Below are 21,081 nucleotides of genomic sequence, written 5' to 3'. Positions count from 1 at the left end.
GAGGATTGCAAGTTCAAAGCCAGCAACTTAGCGAGGTTCTAAGCAACTTAGCAAAACCTTGTCTCCAAATAAAAAATAAAAAGGTCTGGGGATGTGACTCAGTAGTTAAGCACCCCTAGGTTCAATCCCTGGTACTTAGAAAAGGAAAAGAAAACATAAATCCTATTCCAAAACAGACAGAGAAACAAACTCACAAACAAACAAAACAAATCTAGACCCCTAGAAGAGTGGGGTATGCAATGCAAATAAAGAAAATGAACTGGCTTGTACAAGGCTTCCTGCCCAAAATACAATGCTGTAATCAAACACATTGGGTTAACTCCAGTGATTTTGGTTCTTCACAAACAGAAAGCCTATCATTAAAATATACTGGGGATTTTTTTATTTTTGTTGTTTTGTTTAGGTTTCTCAGAACCATGATGCAATGGCAAGAGTTTGTACAGAAGGAATCTGAGGCCAAATGCGGTTTTAACTTCCTGGAGGGAGAGCCGTGTACGTGAACTTATGACCTATTTGGTGAGAAGAGATCATCTTAGAGTTGGGATAGACCACCCACCTGCTCTCACTGTTCACAGGAAGAAAAACAGTGCATTTCCTTAGATGCTACGCGGGCTTGTTGTCTCTAATAAGTCATTACTTAAAAGAATATGTAATAGTTAATCTAGATCGCCTGCAAGCAATCATAAAAAGGGGTGCTCAGAACTGTCATTCCAAACAGAGACTATAAATGATGGAAATATTCAGGTTTCAAACAACAATTAAGTGGCTTATGAGAACAGTAAAACTATCTTCTAGATTCCAGGATATTCCAGAAATACAGCTGAAGATGTGGTTGCTTATTTATGAGACTTGCATTTACAAGTTTTCGTCTACTAAAGAGTGCTTGTTTATTCAAAACATAGAGGGACTAGAGATTTCCAGAAAGATGTCTCATCTGAAAACTGAACTGTGGAAGAAATAAAAACATTTTTTTTAAAAGCCACTGAAACTCTAACACATTTACTTCACATTTAAATGGAAAAACATTCCAAAGGAGCTACAATGAGATGAAAATGCACTGTAAAGACCATTTATTTTTTTGCCGCAGTTAAGATTTGTATGGTCATTTGTCCAATGTGGCCTAAAACCTACTGGGTTTTCATATATTCTTGAGTATTGCATAAGAATATAATTTACACTATATGAAAAAATAACACAGGGGTTGGTTTGGTATGTGACTTAGTGGTAGAATGCTTGCCTAGCACGTGCTAAGGTCTGGTTCAATCCCCAGCACTGCAAAAAATAAATGAATAAATACAGGATTTATTACCAGGAACAAAGTCTGATCATCATTAGAATTTTTTTTAAGATATGTCTTATAAAACACTAAAACATGTACAGCTATTTTTCTATATTGAAAAAAACAGGGGCTGAGATTGTGGCTTAGTGGTGGAGCACTTGCCTACCATGTGTGAGGCACTGGGTTTGATCCTCAGCAGCACATACAAAACTAAATAAAATAGAGCTATTATTTTTTAAAAATCCACTTAAAAAAAAAAACACTGAGGTTTAAAATCTCATAGCAAAGAATATTTGTACTCTGTATCATTTCAGTTTCCTTCACTTCAGAGAGAGAGAGAGGTGGGAGTGACCATGTTGGATGAGTAGAATAAAAAGAGAGGAATAATGAAAAATGAGATTGGAACTTGAAGGAGCCAAAGCCGGATTAGGAAGCAATCTGGATCCCAGCATAAGTAATGAGAAACCACTGGCGGTTTGGGGCCAGGCAGTGGAGGGGCACAGCTGGACCTCTGGAAGGCTAGTCTGGCAGCCATATCTGAGATGAACTGCAGAAGGAAGAGGCCACTTAAGATTTGCAACTCTGAGGGAGTTAATGAAGGGGTGAATTAGGAAAGTGGCAGTGAGACCCAAGACTATGAGGTGATTACAGGAGAATGATTAAAAGGAATTAGTTAGTCTTGGTAGCTGACAGAATTTGAAAGCAAGGGAGGGGAAGGAGTCCAAAATGACTTTCAGCTTTTAGGCTTGGGAACTGGACAGGATACAAACAGAAACCAATTTATGTAAGAATAAGAGGAAGCCAGGCGCTATGGCTCATGGCTATAATCTCAGTGGCTCGGGAGGCTGAGGCTGGAGGATTGCGAGTTCAAAGCCAGAATTAACAACTTAGCGAGGCCCTAAGCAACTGTGAGACCCTGTCTCTAAATAAAATATATATAAAAAAAAAGGTTGGGGATGTGATTCAGTAGTTAAGCACCCCTGTGTTCAATCCCTGGTAACATTAAAAAAAAGAAGAAGAAGAAGTAGTAGTAGTTTGGGAAATAGAAAAAATAAATTAGGTAAGTGAATTTTAATGTATCAATGAAAAAAAATCTAAATCCAAGTGAAGGTGGGAAATTAAGGATTCAGACTTGAGTGAGAAGCCTGGATTCTAAGGGGAAAGGGAACTACTCACTGCTTCTTTGTGCTGGGTATCAGTGTCCTTTATGAATATACACCCAAAGGAGAACATGGATCTTCATACACATACACACACACACACACACACACACACACACACACACACAGTGCTCAGTGCTGAGGATTGAACCCAGAGCCTTTTGTGTACCGAGCATGTCCACTGAGCTATGCCCCCAGCAAGAACACAGTTCTGGGATGAAATGGAGTACAAAGTAACCAGGAGTATAGACACTGCAGCTGCACCAGATGTGAGTGTCTAACACACTGAAATACATCAGAAGGAAAGTCCATTTAGCCAACAGCTTACAAAACATGGTCTCCAGAGAAAAACAGTTGAAGCTATAATTTCAATATTACTTTACCATGGGATACGATGGTGACTTCTCAACTGATGAATCATTGTTCTTATGAGTGATTAAAACACATTTAATCACAGGCAGATCTTGATTGGTAATGGTCTCAAATATCATTAGGGAGAAAACAGCTGTAAAACAAAATAAAAGCAAGCATGTTGATACATGCACACCTTAAAAAGAAAATATGTATTTTATCTTAGCACAAAGTGATACATCGTAACCAGGGGAAACTGGTCAACATAAAAGTATGTAGGAAATATAATTTTGTAAAAGCAAGTCCACTTTAAATCAGAGTGGAACTATGTAAAGCAGGGTGGTTCAACAGAATCATCTGCAGTGATGGCAATGTTTCATACCCATGTTGTCTTATACAGCAGTCATTAGCCACACTTGGCTCTTAAGCTTTTGAAATGAGGTTAGCATAATTGAGAAACTGGTAAACTGGTTATTTATATACTGGCTGTTCTTTTTTTTTTTTTTTTTTTTCTTTCTTTCTTTCCTTTTTTTGTGGGGATGGGTACTGGGGATTAAGCCCAGAGACACTTTAAAACTGAGCTACATCCAAAGTCCTTTTTATTTTTTACACTGAGACAGGATCTCACTAAATTGCTGAGGTCAACCTTGAACTTGCAATCTCCCTGCCTCAGCCTCCCTAGTAGCTGGGATTACAGGTGTACACCACTGTACCCAGTCTGTTCTTTTTTTCCTATGGATACTCACAGAATCTTTTCTTTATAACCAGTGTACTAAAATTTTCAAAATATTCTGCCTTTTTGAAAGTCTATTTTCATCCGCTGTGCTGAGGACTCAATGGTCCTTTTCAATCTAGAAACTCGGAGCCCTCTCTTGAGTTTTTTTGAATTGGGTCTTTAGTTCCTTCTCTCCCCTTCACTTTCTGTTCTCCTTTTACTGTATCTGGATGTTTTTCCCAAAAACCCAGCAATTCTTGACAGTCTGCTCACACACAAGAATGAAGCACTAAGTGTCTATGGCAAGCTGTATGCGCAGGGTGTGGTCTGTTGCCTGATCTTCTCTGGAGGCTGATATTTGGGCCTTTTCTCATGGGCTGCTCAGATTTCCCAGAGAAAACTTCTTTTTCTTGCCTACTGCCTATGTGCTGGGAACTGATGCTGGCAATTTACATCCTGGGGTTCAGCAGTGGAGAGCGGGTTGCTATCAATTTTTTCAAGCTATCAATTTTTTTTTCCTGCGGTACTGGGTTGAACCCAGAGCCGCCGCATGTTAGACAAGGGCTCTACCATCAAGTTACATCCCCAGTCCAAAGTTCTCAAATGTTATTTTCTTCTTCTCTATTTCCATATCTTTATATGTTTATATCTTTGTTTTGGATATTTTTAGAACTTCATTGTGGAATAATTGACAAAAATTACAAATATTTCAGCATATATTGTGACAGTTTTACATGTGCACACATTGTAAAGTGAATACCACAATCGAGCTAACTAACTTATCCAGCAACTCACAAACTTATCATCTTTTTGTGGTGAGAACATCTGAGATCTACCGTCTTTGCAAATATATGTTATATCTTTAAAAACATTTTCTGCTGTCATTCGAATGGCTTATTGGGTAGAGGCAGTAGGTAAACATGGTAACCATCTTTCTTCCTTGTAATCTGAGACAATCTCAGAGAATTTAAGAAGCTTTCCTGCCTATTCTTTAGTGTTCCTTTCTCTCTCTACTCTTTTTTTTAAATGTATTTTTTTAGTTGTCAATGGATCTTTTATTTTATTTGTTTATACGTGGTGCTGAGTATCAAACCCAGGGTCTCACACATGCCAGGCAAGCACTCAACCACTGAGTCACAATTTCAGCCTCTCTCCACTCTTTAAAAAGAACTTTTTTAGTTGTAGATGGACACAATACCCTTATTTTACTTATCTATTTTCATGTGGTGCTGAGAATCAAACCCAGTACCTCACACGAACTAGGCAAGTGCTCTACCACTGAGCCACAACTCTCGCCCTCTCTCCCTCCTCTTAAAAAACATAATTTTGTTAGAATAATTAACATGATAAATTATACACACTAAATACACAATTTGATAAGCATGTGTATATAAAGCCATCACCACATTCAAGATAGTTTCACCCCCAAAAGTTCGCCCATGACCCTGTGTAACCCCACCCTCCTACCAGCCCAACCCCCCCAAGCCCAAGCCACCTCTAATTTGTTTTCAGGTACTATATGTTAGTTTGAATTTCTAGAAGTTCATACGAATGAAATCATACAGTGTGAATTTTTTACAGGGAGAGGGATTTTGCTTCCTTCCCTATGTATTTCTTTAAAAATTTGTCCAATATTAACTGCTGGGTAGAAATCCATTATGTAGATATTATACAGTACTTTATTCACCTATCAACAGACATTTGGGCTATTTCCTTTTTTGCTCTTACAATCAAAGTTGTAGTGAACATTGTTACAAAAGTCTTGGTATGAGCATATTCTTTCAATTCTCTTGGGTAAATACCAATCTGTTGAATGTCTAGGTCCTATGATAGGTATATACAGAACTTTAAAAGAAAGTGCCAAACTGTTTTCAAAGAGATTATATCATTCTATATTCCCACTAGTAGCATATGGGAATTCCAGTTGTGTCTCATTTGATGTATGAAACTTATAAGCCACTCTAATAGTGGTGGTGTCTCACTGTGGCTTCAATTTCAATTATCTTACTGACTAATAATTTAAAGCATTCTTTTAGATGCTTCTTTGACATACCTTAACCTCTTTGGTGGTGTGTCTGCTCACATTTTTGATCAAATCAAATCCTTTTTAAATGTGGTTATCTTGTTATTATTAAGGTTTTTTAAAATGAAAAAAAAATTATATATATTCAAGGAGGACAATGATGTTTTGATATACATATGAACTGTGGACTGATTAAATCAAACAGGTTAACACATCCGTCACTTTACACACTTATTTTTCTATGGTGAGAACATTTAAAATCTACTCTCCTGGAAACTTTCAAAATACAATGTTTTTGGTTTTGGTTTTGATTTTTCATTTTGTTTTATTTTGTTTTCTAAGAGATGGGCTCACGTCAGGCATGGTGGTGTGGTGCAGCCCTTTTATCTCAATGACTCGGGAGGCTGTGGCAGGATGATTCAAGGCTAGCCTTGGAAACTTAGAAAAAAAAGGCAGGGATGTAATTCAGTGGTGGAGTGCTCCTGGGTTCAATCACCAGTACTCCGTGTGTGTTTGTGTGTGTGTGTGTGTGTTGGGCTCTCGCTATGTTGCCCAGGCTGGCATCCAACTCTTGAACCCAAGTGATCCTCCTGCCTCAGTGTCCTTGTAGCTGGGACTACAGGAATATACCACCATGTCCAGCTAATGTGTTTTCTAATATTAGGGAGCATTTTGACATGTTTATTTTTAATCTATCTATGCAACTAAAAAATTATGAATACCTACAATGGCTCAGAAAAGAGAAAATATATCATCAAGTCAACTCAAATGCTGAATTTCATTTTATATGTTATTATTATCTACAATCATCATGCTGTACAATAGATCTCCAGAGTGTATTCCTCCCGTCTAACTGAACTTGGTACCCTTTATGACTGAGTTTTGATAAGCAGAGTTTTGTACATGCTAAGCCAGTACTCAACCACTGAACTACACCCCCAGTCCAAGAGTTTTTCCCTTAATATATTCTGGACATAAGCTTTTTATTAGATATGCAATATTTTATTAGATATGAAATATTTTCTGCTAGTCTGTGGCTTGTTTTTTGAAGGCCAGAAATTATTAATCTTAATAAATCCAGTTTTCTTTTCTGGAACGTGCTTTTGGTTTTGTAGCTAAAAAAAAATCTGCCCATTCTGAAGTCAGAAAAGTTTTTTCTATGAATTATATAGTTTTAGGTTTTACATTATTTTTTACATTTACATTTTAGTCTTACATATAAGTCTATGATCCATTTTGAGATAACTCTTCATGCAGTGTGACATATGGATCAATTTGTTTTGCCTATGAATATACTTAGATACGAATATCCAATTGTTCTGGCACCATTTGTGTATGTTCAAAGACTATGGTTGTTTAACTGAATTATATTTGTATCTTTGTAAAAAAAATTGACCATGTATTTCTAGTCTATTTCTGGAATCACTACACTGCTCTAATAATCTGTTTATCTAGATGCCTATTGTTTTCATTAATGTTGATTTATAAAAAAGCCTTGAACTCAAGTATTGTAAGTTGTTTAACTATGTTGTTTTCAAACCAGTGTTGGATATTCTGGGTCTTTTATATTTTCATGTGAATTTTAGAGTCAGGTCAATTTCTACAGAAAGACCAATGGGGATTTTGACAGAATTTTCACTGAATCTCTAAACTTATTTGGGCAAACTCACATTTTAACAACATTGAATCTTGCAATACATAAATAAGGCATAGTATATCTCTCCTTTTATGTAGGTCTTCTTAAGTTTTTCTCAGCAATGTTTGGAAGTTTTCAGTGTGTGGATCTTGCCCATTTTTATCTCTGTTTCATATATTTTGGATGTTATTGTGGTATTTAAATTTCTGCTCGTTGGTTGCTAGCATATAAAAAGGCAATTGATTTTTCCACACTGGTCTTACATCCTGTAGACTTACAGAACTCACTAGTTAGTTGCAGTCAGTTTTTTGTAGGTTCCATAGGACTTTCTCATAGATGATCATGTCCTTGTAAGTAAAGACAAAGTACTTCCTTTCCAATGTGGATGCTTTCCATTTATCTTCCTTGCCTCTTACACTGGCTAGAATCTTCAGTATAATGTTGAATGAAAACAGAGTGGGCATCCTTGTTGCTGATCTTTTAGGAAAAAATATTCATTTAGCAAGGGTGATTGTTAGCTATTTTCTTAAAAACCCTTAATTAGTTTGAAGAGGATCACATCTATTCCTAGTTTATTAAGAAGTTTTATCAGGAATAAATGTTAAATTTTGTCAAGTATTTTTTCTGTATCTACTGAGATGATGGTATAGATTTGGTTCTGTTCTGTTGTCTTTTAGTGGTTTTTTTGTGTGTGTGTTTTTAGTCTGTGAATATGATAAACCACATTGATTGATTTTCAAATGTTAACCAACCTTGTATTCCTAGGATAAACACTAGTTGAACTTGATATACCATCTTTTTTATATTGTTGAATTCAGCTTATTAAATATTACTAAGAATTTCTGCATTGAACTCATGACAGTTATTGATCTGTGATCTTTATTATTTTCAGTTTTTGTATCAAAGTAATACTGACATCATGGAATGAGTTAAGGAATAGTCACTCCTACTTAATTTTCTGTAAGAGCTTGTAAAAGGAGTTTTATTTTCCCTTTTGTTTATTTTCCCTTATGTTTAGTGGATTCTCCAAGGATGGCAATTGTTCCAGTAACTTACACTGCAGAAATATTTTAAACTGCAAATTCAATTTATTAATCATAACAATATTTAAGTTATCAAATTTTCTTGAATGAGCTTTGGTAGTATGTCTTTCAAAGAATTTTTCCAACAAATTGAAATTATCAAAGAAAAGACATAAAGTTTTTGTTTTTGTTTGGTTTTTCATTGCTTCCTGTGTGCTAGGCAAGGGCTCTACCACTGGGCCCCTCATATTATACTTTTTTAGCTATAGATTCTGCGGTATGTTTCCTGTCTCATTTTGGAGATTTACAATTTGTGTCTTTGCTCTTTTTTTCCTGCTTGCCTTAATTAGAGGTTTATCAATTTAATTGACCTTTTATTGTTCTTGGTTGCATTGATTTTTCTCTATTTTTTCTTTTTCATTAATTTTCACTGATTATTTTATTTATTTTGCTTATATGGGATTTAATTTGTTATTTTACTTTTGTGTCTCATGGTTGAATTTGATGTCAATTGATTTGAGATCCTTATTCCTTGCTAATATAATTTATAACATTATAGTTGAGTGCTTTAACTAACAATAATTTAATAATTATTTAATAGTAATATAATATTTAAATTTCTGCTTAAGTACTGCTTTAGGGGCATCCCACAAATTTTGATATATTGTATTTTTATTTTGATTCACTGCAAAATACATTTTATTTTCTTGTATCTGTTCTGACCCATGGATTTTTTAGAAATGTTATTTGGTTTCCCAATATTTGGGGACCAGATCATTATAATTCCAGACTGTCTTTTGATTTTTAATTTCTAATTTAATACCACTATAGCCAGGAGATATACTTTGTATGTTTTGAATCTTTAAAAATTTGCTTAAACTTGTTTTAGAGTTTAGATATGTTCTAACTTGGAATGCATACCATCCACACGTCAAAAACTATGCATTCAACTGTTATTGAGTAGAATGTTCCATAAATGTGATTTTATCAAGTTTGTTGATAGTGTCATTCAAGCCTTCTAAATCTTACTGATCTCTTTTTCCTGGTTCTATTAATTAATTATTGAAAGAGGCATGCTGAATCTTGGAATATAATTGTGATTTGTCCTTTTCTCCTTTGCAGTTTAATTAGATTTTGTTCAGGCTCTGTTATCAGATGCATAATGTTTATGATTCTCATGTTATTCTGATGAATCAAGACTTACAGCATTATGAAATAACTCTTTGCTCTGAAATATATATATTTTTACCATTATAGCCTCACTCACTCTCTTTTGATTAGTGTTAACACGAATTTTTTCCTGTCCTTTTACTATGTTTTCATATCTGGGATTGATTTCGTTCATGAAGCATACAGTTTGGTTCTGCTCTTTTTTTTTTTTTTTTTTTAACCAAATCTGAACAACTTCTGCATTTTATCAGTGATATTTAGGTTATTCAAATGTAATAAGATTACTGGCATGTTTTAAGTTTCAATCCATTATCTTTTTTTTATTATTTTCTATTTGTTCCATCTGTTGATAATTCCCTTTTCAGCTCTTCCTGTCTCCTTTGGGAATAAGTGAATTTTTCTTAATTCGACTTCATTTCCCTTCTTGAGTTAATACTTATGATGCTTTTTTTGTGTTATTTTACTAGTTGTTTTAGGGTCTGCAGCACCCATTCCTTCTTTAACTGTCTGCTTTTAAGTGATACTACACCTTTTCATGCATAACACCAATATGTATTTCCCTTTCATCCCATTTGGGTTTTATGGCATTGTTCCACATAAGTTATAAACATCTACAAGATGCTGTTGTTATTTTTATTTTAAACAGTCAATAAATCCTTTAATGTTTTTTTTTTATAAAAAGTCTATATTTACTCATGCAGTTACCATTTCTAGTGCTTTTCATTCCTTTGTCTAGACCTAGGTTTTCAACTTGTATTATTTTCCTACTATCTGAAGGTCTGCATTTAACATTTCCTATTATGCTGGTCTGATAGTAATTATTTCTTTCAATATTTGTACATCTAAAAAAGTACTTGTTTCTTCTTCATTTTGAAAAGCTATTTCCCTAGATAAAGAAATCTAAAGTGGGTATGGTGGTGCACACCTGTAATTCCAGCAGTGGAGGAGGGTGAGACAGGAGAATCTCAAGTTCAAAGCCAGCCTCAGCAAAAGTGAGGTGTTAAGAAACTCGGTGAGACCCTGTCTCTAAATAAAATGCAAAAAAATAGGGCTAGGGATGTGGCTCAGTGGTCCAGTGCCCCTGGGTTCAATCCCCGGTACCCTCCCATAAAAAAAAGAATTCTACACTCATGCTATTTTTCCTTCAGTTCTCTAAAGATGTGAAGATTATCTTTTGGCTTACATTGTTTATGACAAGAAGCTGCTGAATGGATGATCGTTTTTCTCTGGAAGGCTTTAAGAATTTCTCTTTGGGCTGGGGCTGTCACTCGCTGGTAGAGCACTTGCCTGGAATGTGTGAGGCACTGGGTACCATCCTCAGCACCACATTAAAAAAACAAATAAAGATATTATGTTCATCTACAACTAAAAAAAATACTTTAGAAAAAGAAAAAGAATTTCTCTTTATCACTGTCTTTTTAAAAAATATTTTTCAAGAGCTGAAGGAATAGCTCGTGTTGGAGAGTGATTGCCTAGCATGCACAAGGACCCGGGTTCGAATTCCCCGTCCCTCAGTAGGGAGGAAAAAAAAAAAGAAAAAATATTTTTCAGATGTTGATAGACCTTTATCTTATTCATTTATTCATATGTGGTGCTTAGGATCGAGCCCAGTGCCTCACATGTGCTAGGCAAGCGCTCTACCACTGAGTCACAACCCCAGCCCTATTGCTGGCTTACACAATTTGATTATAATGGGCCTTTGATAGTTTTCTTCATAAATCATGTACCTGGGTTTCATTGGGCTTCTTGGAGCTGTGGATTTATCATTTTTATCAGATTTGGAAAATTTTCCTCCATTATTTCTCCAAACATTTATCTTCCTATTCTCCTCTTTTTCTTTACTTTCCTTCAAAATTCTAATTGCATTTATATTTGACCACCTGAAGTTCTCCTACAGGTCCACAATTCTCTGTTCATTCAGAATAGTTTCTGTTGCTATGCTTTTGAATTCTCTATTTTTTCTTCTGCAGTATTTAATATGCTACTAATCATGTCCAGTGTAATTATAGTTTTCAATATCCATAAATTCAATTTGGGTAATTTTTAAATATTTAGTATGTCTCTACTTAACAGGTACAGTCTTTCATTAATCTTCAGAAATAAATGAAAGACACTATAATAACTACTTTAACATTCTTGCCTACTAATTACACATTCTATATCGTTCCTGGAACTGTTTTGGATGATTGGTTTTAATCCCTTATTATGGGTTGAATTTTTCTCTTTCTTCATCTAGTAATTTTAAATTGGGTGCTAGACATTGTGATGTTTCCCTGGTGTCCAATGTTTTAGCATTCTGCTAAATATTTTTAAATTTTTCTGGCATGAAAAATTCGTTGTGAAAACTTTATTCTTTTCAGGTCTAGTTTTTAAGTTTGGTAATGTATGATCAGAGTATGTTTAGCCCAAGGTTAATTTTTCTTTACTGGTAGACTTTATCAAAAGTAATAACCTCTGTTCTTCAAAAGACATTGTTAGGAAATGAAGACAAGCCACACACCGAAGAAGATATTTTCAGAACACATGTCTGATAAAAGATTTATATCCATAGCACACAAAGAATTCTTAAAACCCAATGATAAGAAAATAAACAACCCAATAAAAATGGGAAACACCAGGCATGGTAGTGCATGCCTGTAATTCCAGCAACTAGGGAAGCTGAGGCAGGAGATTGTAAGTTCAAGACCAGTCTATGCAACTTAGTGAGGCCCTCAGTTACTTAGCAAAATGCTGTCTCAAAATTAAAAATAAAATGAACTGGGATGTAGTTCAGTGTTAAAGAACCTCTGGGTTTGACCCCAGTACCAGAAAAAAAAAAAAAAAAAAAAAAAGAAAGAAAGAAAAAAAGGCAAAATATTTTAGGAGATACTTCACCAAACAAAATATAGAATAACAAGTACAAGTTGCTTAATATCATTAGTCACTAGGAAATATAAATCTAAACCACAATGACATATTGCTACACCCTTACTAGAATGGCTAAAAAACAAAAACAGAAAACTGACAATACCACATGCTAACAATGATGTTGAGCAACTGCAACTCTCACACATTCTTGGGGCAATTGAAAATGGCACAAACACTTTTCAAGTCCGTTTGTCAGCTTCTGATAAAGTTAAACATTTACTTAGCATACAATACAGCAAAACAGTACCACTGCTAGTTCTTGCATCAATAGAAAGCAAAACCTAAGCTCACACTAATCCCTGTATCCTAATTCTTATAGCTGTTTTACTCATGACTGACAGAAACTGAGAGCAAATAAAGTCATTTGCTTAATAGATAAATGAACAACAGAACATCCATACATTAGAATACAACTCAGCAACAGAAAGGAGAAACTACTGATGCATCACAACATGGATAAATTTCAAAAATTATCCTATGTAAAATAAACAGACTCAAAGGCTACTTATTGTGCAATTCCACTCATATAGCAGAGCACCAAGTCTATATAGTCCCACCTATTTGGCAGGCTGAGTTGGGAGGATCACCTGGATTCAAGACCAGCCTAAGCAACCTGGAGAAATTCCATCTCAAAATTTTTTAAAAAAATTAAATTCTAATTATATGACTTTTTATTTTTATTTTTATTTTTTTAGTACTGGGGATTGAACCCACCGGCACTTAACCAGTGAGCCACATCCCCAGCCCTTTGTTCATATTTTATTTAGAGACAGGGTCTCACGAATTGCTTAGGGCCTTGCTAAATTGCTGAGTCTGGCTTTAAACTTCCTATCCTCTTGCCTCTCAGCCTCCCAAGCTACTGTGACGACATTTTGAAAAAGGAAAAATGATAGCAACAGGAGAGCGACTCCTGGGGATGGGAGGTTGGGGTTAACTACAAAGTAACATAAGAGAACTATTTGGAGGAAAGGAAATGTTCTATATCTTGATAATGGTGGCCATTACATGACTACATAGTTTAAATAAACCCATAGAACTATACATTTAAAAAGGCAAAATTTAACTGGATGTGAAGGCACATGCCTATAAACCCAGTTATTCAGCAGACTGAGGGAAGGAGGATTAAAAGTTCAAGGTCAGTCTGGGCAACTTAGCAAGACTGTCTCAAAATAAAAAATAAAAAGTGTTGGGGATGTAGCTCAATGGTAGAGCATCCATAAAAGTCTGATACCCAGTACACAAATAAAAATAATAAAAGTTTAAAAGGCAAAATTTACCATGTAAAATCGTACCTCAATAAACCTTATTTTCAAGAAAGCCAGAGGAAAATTTGCCATCATCAATATTAAGGTTCTTTCCAAGAATCTATTTCAAAACCCTAGTGGAAATTCCCAGATTATAGTTTCAAATTCATTTGGAGCAATAAGTGTGACTTTGGAATTGTAAAAAAGCTCCTACAGGATTGTCAGGGGGTGGGGGTGGTTGGCATTAAAATAAAACTTTAGGTTAAGGTAAGACATACTCTCCACTGAAAGAGTTATGGACTTAGATGTTACAAAACAAACAAGAATGTCAAGATACTTCATTTTCAAGTCAAGTCTTGTGAAGCAAAGAGAACTGGGTAAGAGTTGGAGACCTACATTCTGAGTTCCAAGCCCCTCCTCTAAAAGTTTAACTTTGATAACTTTAAATTTGAGCAAGTTATTTAACCTCTTCAAGTCCCATTTTCCTCATTTGGAAAACGAGGGCAGTAGACTAAGGTCCCATTTGCTCTACTCATCCACTCCATGTTTTTTCTCTATAAATTCCGTGTGTTCATGAGTTCCAAACTCAAATCTCTGTGTGAAGAGTGAATAGCTACATACCTGGTAGCTGCCCAAGAACTTTAAACTCAAACTCACCTTTCCATCCTTAAGCCTACTCCCACCTCTATCCCTCTCCCTCAGTTAGTATCAACACATCCACCGTCATGGAAGCCAGAAACTCACTCACGAGTCTTTCCTTTCTTGTCTTCTTTTCTTTCCTTTGTTTTCTTTTCTCTCCCTCTCCCTCTCTCCCCATCCCTCCTCCTCCTCCTTCTTGTTTTTCTTCCCTCCCCCCCCCCATTCCTTCATTCCTCCCCTCCCTCCTTCTCTCTTTTTTTCAACAGGGTCTCACCATGTTGCCCAGGCTGGCCTCAAACTCCCAGGCTCAACATATCCTCCTTCTTCAGCCTTCCAAGTAGCTGGGACTACAGGTGCACACCACCAAGCCCCTCTCCAGAGGCTAGGTTTGACTCCCCCCTACCCTCACTTCCCTCACCCAAGCAAGCCAAGGCCATCACTGACTTCTGGATTATTCTCAAATCTATCCTCAGCTCCACATCTCTATTACTTTTGATCTGATAAAAGCCTTCGTGGTTCTCCCTGATCTGGATTACGGCCAACAGCTTCCTGGGCGACCTTCCTGAGGGATACAGGCTTGTTGACCCAGTATCCATCCTTCACAGACAACAGAATTACCTTTCTAAAATACAAATGCTTTGTTTGAAACCCTCCACAACTGTCAGCAATGGTCCTTACCCTTTTTGAGTCACAGATACCTCTGAAAAATCTAATGAAAACAATTAATCCTCTCTCCAAAATTAGATAAAAGCAGCACCCACGCGCAAGCGCGCAGGTATACAGGTACGAGTAGGGACGTGCGCGCACATACACAACAGACACCGGGACCCCTGGAATCCATCCAGGATAAAGTCAAACCATTTTACCATTTTAGCAAAACTTTCATTACACAGGATGCTAAGACAACCCTGAATTTTTTTAAAGCTGTCCTCTGCACAGTTTTAAAACGATTTTCTATTATAACTGTATAAATGATAATTACTCTAATCCTGGAGACTATACACTGTATTTCAGCAATTCAGAATGGCATAGTAGTTTTCCATCTACTCCATGTTTGTTACCACTGAACCTCGTTATTTGACACCTTATTTGCAGGGAATGTCCTTACCCTCTGCTATCTCCATCAACTCTCACTGGTCTTTCCAACTGTGGCTCTAGCATCACCTCCTCTTGTAAGCTTTGCCTTATTTTCTGTCCGGATGAGAGGCCAAGTCTCTGGGCATATTTCCATATTGTGCCACAATTTTCCTTCTGTGCATTTGACGTTTTCCCACCAGTATTTCCATTATTAGACTGGTAGTTCTCTGTGGGCAGGAACCAGTTTGTGTTTTTTATTTGTTTGTTTGGTTGGTTGGTTTTGCAGTGTTGGGAATTGAACCCAGGGCCTAATATGTATTAGGCAAGTGTTCTACTACTGAGCTACACCTGCAGCCCTTGTAAGGCATTTGACACAGGTCCTGTATATGGAGAGCATTCAAAAGACTCTATGGAAGGAGTAAGGAGGAAAAAAAGGAGGGAAGGAAATCAAATCTTACTGACTGACTGCATCCTGATGATTTTTTTCAGACTTCATATATTTCTTTCTGCAAAGCACCTGCCTAACAAGGAATGCAACCCTGCTCTGTTTTTTTTACCTGATGAAGGAGTAAGATATCTTCTTTTTACAAAAGAGGAACTTCAGAACAAAAAAAAATCGCCAGCCACAGTAAAGAGCACATGTTTCCTGTGTTGTTATTCCTAATATATGTATCTGCATTGCCTCCAAGAACAGAATATTTAACATTAGGAAAATCATACCTCAAATAGTAAACTTTCTAAAAAACTGAATTTGGTGAATATCTTACCATCAAAACACACAATTTGAAAGAAATAATGGCAATATCCTGCATTAGCATAGACTGTAAATAATTCTACAGAGGATTCTTGGCTATCAATTGACCTTATAATGACAGCAGCGAAAAAAAATATTCTTACTGTTTAACCTAAAAACTACCAAGAGTTCCTCTTTTAGGATCTTATGCAATTCCTCTAGCCACAAAAGAACACTGTGTGTGTACTTTATATTATTTTTATATTTCCTTCACATATGTTGGTACCCAAAGAACAATATTGCATGAGTCAAATTAACGACCACCAGCAACTTCTACAAAAGCTCTCCTCACTTTGGGACCACTGAGGATATAACTGTGGAAAGCACTGATCTAAAGTAAATCACTTAGGTTTAAATCCATGGGCACCCCCAAAGATGGAAAACCTTTCTACCATATAACTATGGCTACCTGAGAAGTGGTTAAAACTTTTTTTGGAAGTTATGGGAAAACTTAAGTTCACAAAGTCATCTGATGAAAACCAAAAAGTTCCACTTAGACAAACCACCTAACTTGAGAGTCACAAGAGATGCTGTTACAGAATGAATGAAAGACACAGCAGAGTAGCAAGATCAAGCCATAAAAAAGGCTGAGCCAATTTCTAGCCTCCCTTTGAAGTCTTACTCCTATTATCTGTAAAGTCCTTTTCAAAATCAAGGAAAAAAATGATAAAAATACAATACTCTTGAGATTATTTGCTTTTTTTTCCAACTCAAAATCTTTACCCAAAGATTAGGGTGATGTCTGGTGGGTACTTGGGGAGTCAGCAAGATGGCAATCTTTCATGATAGAAGTTCCTGCCATGCTTTCTGAGCTTCATTAGAGAATGAAAGCAGGAGAGAAGCCACAGAAATGCAGATACTACCAAAGTGTAGCTATCCTGTGGGCTTCTCCAGGGAGCCGGAATGCTCTCTCAGAATAAAATGTAGCCAACAAATTTGTTCCAAGAATCATTTATAAAATGTTTGGAAAATTGTTTCTTGCTAGGTGTGGTGGCATGTACCTATAATCCCAGATACTCCAGAGGTTAAGTTTGGGGCCCTACTTAAGCAACATGGCAAGACCCCCATCAAAAAAAAAAAAAAAAAAAGTGCTTCTTGTCCAAAAGCAAAAGATGACCATACTTATCACTGGAACAATCCATTTGTTTTACTTTAAGTGAAAGAGCATTTTCTTTCCCATAAGCCATCAATGCAATCTATCCATCTAAAAGTAGTCTTAGGGGGTAAAATGTCTAGGATTCCTATTCTAAGTTGCTTGAAACTTCCTTCATTAAAGCATGCTATTTATAATCTATAGATACTTGGTGATCAAAGTAACTGTTGGAATTACTTTACCTCCTCTGTCGACCCCCAAAAACATATAAAAATAACTTTTGGAAGGTTTAACTAACTAAAAGAAAGTTTCATTCTAAAATGCTTTTCCTGGGGAAGGGCAAATACCATGCATTTGTTAAGCAGAATAAAACTGTTTATACCCAAGTTCCCCCACTTCCATCTCTTTGATCTTTGTACCCTTTATGCCTAACAGATAAATAGGTATTCAAGGAAGTTTGTTAAGTAAAAATGATTCTTTCCCTAATGCATGCTTTCTCTTCATTTTCCTGATCTCAAGTCTACCCTGGAAATGTAAGTCTTCCTCCTCCATGTTTAATATCTCATCGCCTGATTATTTTTCATAATTCAACAACAAATTCAACAACAACAAAAAGATCTTAACTGATAACTAAGTGTTACTGAGTGTTTTTTTTTAATTTATAAAAAGTAGATCATTCTTTAGTGGATGACAAGTACTTCCCAGTTAAATGCAAGATAACTGACTGTAGATAGACACAAAGTACCCAAGAAGTGAAGAGTGAATCCAAATCTAGATGGCAAGAATCAGAACTAGACTTCTAGAGTTAGAGGGGACTTTTAACAACAGTCTCCCATTCAATCCAAACCAATCTGTGCCCAGTGTCCTTTCCCTCCACCTTCTCCTGATTCATTGTCCCTTGGGCTAGAAGTTCAGAAGAGGGCAAATAAAGTTAAAATAAGCAACAAAAGCAAAGAATGGCTACCATATCGTGTAATCCAAGACTTTGAATATGAATTCTCTGACACTAATGAAAGAGATAGTATTGCAGTTATTGAAATACTGAAATGCTCCTCTCTTTCTAGTATCAGTTCATGATGCAGATAAGGTCCCATTGGCATTCTCCCAATGCCACAAGACTTCATCATCATTCATGAAAGGTAGTGCTTACAATATAAAAGGGGGCATAATAATGGTTTGGTTTACATGAAGTGCAAAGACAGGCAATTAGTATCTGATATTACAAGTCAAATGGTGGCTATCTTTGGGAATACTGATTGAGAAAGCATGAAGCTAGAGCTGCTCTGTATCTGGATCCCATAGTGGTTATGCGAGTATATTTACATAGGAAAATTAATGAATTTGTACTCAGGATTTGTGCATATTTACTGCATGCCAATTAAACTACTTTTAGAAAAATCTAGAGAGAAAGAGGTACAGAAGTTTCTGAGATCTTTCCTAAATATAAAAGAAGCAACGTAGCTTAAATATTATTCCAATATTGATCTTCCATGTGCTCTACCACTGAGCTACAACCCCAGTCCCTTTTATCTCTTTAGAAGTCTTTCATGCTACTGGAAAAGGCACTATTATACAAAACAGAAAGTTAACTTCTCCTATTAGCAGAATCTGAAAAACATATCGTGCTATACATTGGAAATATAAACATTTACTTAGTAAAGATAAATGTTTAAGAAATATAAACTGTTTTTTTTTTACCACTTCTCCTTATTTTATTACTCTATAATTCTTAATTACTTGGGAAAAATATTGGAATAATTGCTGCACACTTCCATACTGCTAATATTTGCTCTATTTATCACAGAAACTTCAAGTTGGAATCTTATCATTTTGGAGCTGGAGGAGAGGCAGTAGTCGGTCAGAGGCAAGAGGCCGGGATGGTGAGCACCGGTCCCAAGGTTGCACCCTTGGACAGGGACCAGAGCTCCCAGGTTACCAAAACTCTGTCTCTGTCAAACCAAATTCGATTCAACCTTCTCAGTCTTTCCAACAGAAAACTGACGTGAACGGGATCGGAAAGAGATTTTTTTTTTCCCAATCACTACTACGCTACCCAGCAGATTATTTGGGAGGACAGACCTCAAAGTCCTTGAAAATCCCATTAGGGTTTAATCTTAGGAGAAGAGAATGTAGGGAGAAGGGGCGGCCGGTATTTTAATATGTAAATCCTGTTTGCATAACATTTCCAAAGTAACTAGTCGTTGATCCAACCGAAATTAGGTGGGGGTGGGGTTCGTTATTTGGGATGACTCGCTTTGGGAGAGGATGCGGGCGCATTTTCCCATCAGAGTTCACTCCATAAATCAAAACCTCAAAAGAGAGTTAAAGTCACCCCCTAACCCCGGGAGTCTACTGTATCCAGGGCTGGGTTCAGGCGTGGTCCCGGGCCACCTGGCGCAAAGCTAGCGGCCGCAGACTCACGATGACTGCCCACCACCGGAGCGTGCCGGCCGAGCTGGCAGACGCCGCGGCCCCGAACGGGCGGCCGAGCCTCGGAGAGGCCGCCCCGGAGTACGGGCCCGCTCCGGACCGCGGCAGTGATCGGAGAAGGGACGTTAGAAGAGCGAGGAGGACGAGGGGTGGGAAAAGCTGGGGCCGTGGGCAAGTCCTGGGCGAGACGGGAGGGCGCGAAAGAGAGGAGGGGCGCGGGAGGCGATGGAAGGAGCGAGCGTGGGGAGGAGCGAGGCGGCGGGGCCGGAGGAGGCGCGCACCCGGGTCCCCAGTGCAGGGTGGGGGCCGAGGGGCCGCACCAGGGACTGCGAGGGGCTGCGAGCAGGCGAGCAGGGCCTTACCGAGCAGCGGCAGCCGACTGCCGCGGCGCGCCAACGCCGGCATGGCCTCCAGAGCCCGGGGTCCCCAGGCCGCGCCAGCCCAACCCTGCGATGCCGCCCCGAGCGGCGCGCCCCGCGCTGCAGGTGGCTCGCTTAAGGATGCGCGTCACCGACCGCAAATTCCCTCGGACTGGTGCAAAGTGGAAGGGGGGAGGAACCCTCTCCCTAGAGGCAGGGGCTGAGGCGGGAGCGCCGAGGTTGGGCCGAGCGGGTAGCCGGTGCCTGGCGCAGCGCTGCGGCCGAGCCCACGTGCCCGCCGCGGTCCGCAGCCTGCGCTCAGCTGCGCCCGGGGCTCCCCGACTGCGGCGGGGGAGATTGGGCGCGGTCCTGCCGGGGAAGTTGCCCGGGCTCCGCGACTCTGCCTGCTTTGCTGTCCCCAGAAGTCCCCAAGCCCCCTCTTTTGGATTTCGGAGCGTGGGGACCTAGGGAACCACAAATCTCCCTGGTGGAGCGCGAGGATCTTTGAGGCCCGGAGAAGGGTGCTGAGTCCATGCCACACACTGGCAGCTCTGTGGGTCTTATTCCATGCTTTGTAGATCTTAGTTGTGAACTGCTTTCCTTTGTCTCCCCTTCCATCTCCTAGGATGCCCAGGACCCACTCCAGCAGAGGGATCAAGAAAAGCAGCTCGGTTTCAATGTCAACTAGAACAACTGGGAGGATAACAAACAGCGCCAATAAAACAAGCAAAGGGTGTTTTGAATTATCCACTCCACCGTTCTTGTTCTTTGTCGCACAACATTTAGTGTTGAAATTTATTTTCTTTGCGTCAGGTTGAAGATTGGAAATCTCTGGACACCAGTTCTGGTTTTCCCCCTAACTAACCCCTTGTCCTCCACCAGACACTTGCTCTCTGAGCCCCAGTTTACTTCTTGTATATGACTGAATCGAATGGTCGATAATGTCTCTTCCAATTATAGGATTTCCTTGCTCTTAATCATTTTGATCATTCTCTAATAAAGTATGAACATTGGCAGTGTTTATTCCTAGTCATACAATCTTTTTTCTCAGATGTAGACTACAGTACAATAATTTTTCCCTCTAGGGCATGATAGAAACTTTAAATGTGTCTACTATGGGGCGGGGGATGTAGCTTGGTGGTAGAACTTGTCTACCTTGTGCAAGGGCCTGGGTTCCATTCTC

At 38.1% G+C, this 21,081-nt stretch overlaps 1 protein-coding gene across 1 annotated transcript in view; it reads right to left on the bottom strand.

The window, feature by feature from the left end:
- The window catches only part of LOC306660403 (receptor-type tyrosine-protein kinase FLT3-like), a 118,087-nt gene extending 97,221 nt beyond the window's left edge, over positions 1 to 20,866 (bottom strand). The window contains 2 exon segments of the mRNA XM_079138593.1: positions 2,823 to 2,944; positions 19,902 to 20,866. Coding sequence (XP_078994719.1) covers positions 2,823 to 2,944; positions 19,902 to 19,944 — 165 coding nt within the window. The 5' untranslated portion in view covers positions 19,945 to 20,866.
- Between the last annotated feature and the right edge of the window lie 215 nt (positions 20,867 to 21,081).

Source organism: Sciurus vulgaris (genome assembly GCF_902686455.1).
Source record: "Sciurus vulgaris genome assembly, chromosome: 4".
NCBI classification, from domain to species: Eukaryota; Metazoa; Chordata; class Mammalia; order Rodentia; family Sciuridae; genus Sciurus; species Sciurus vulgaris.
The sequence above is the reverse complement of the archived record's forward strand: the minus strand, read 5'-3'. Positions and strand labels throughout refer to the sequence as shown.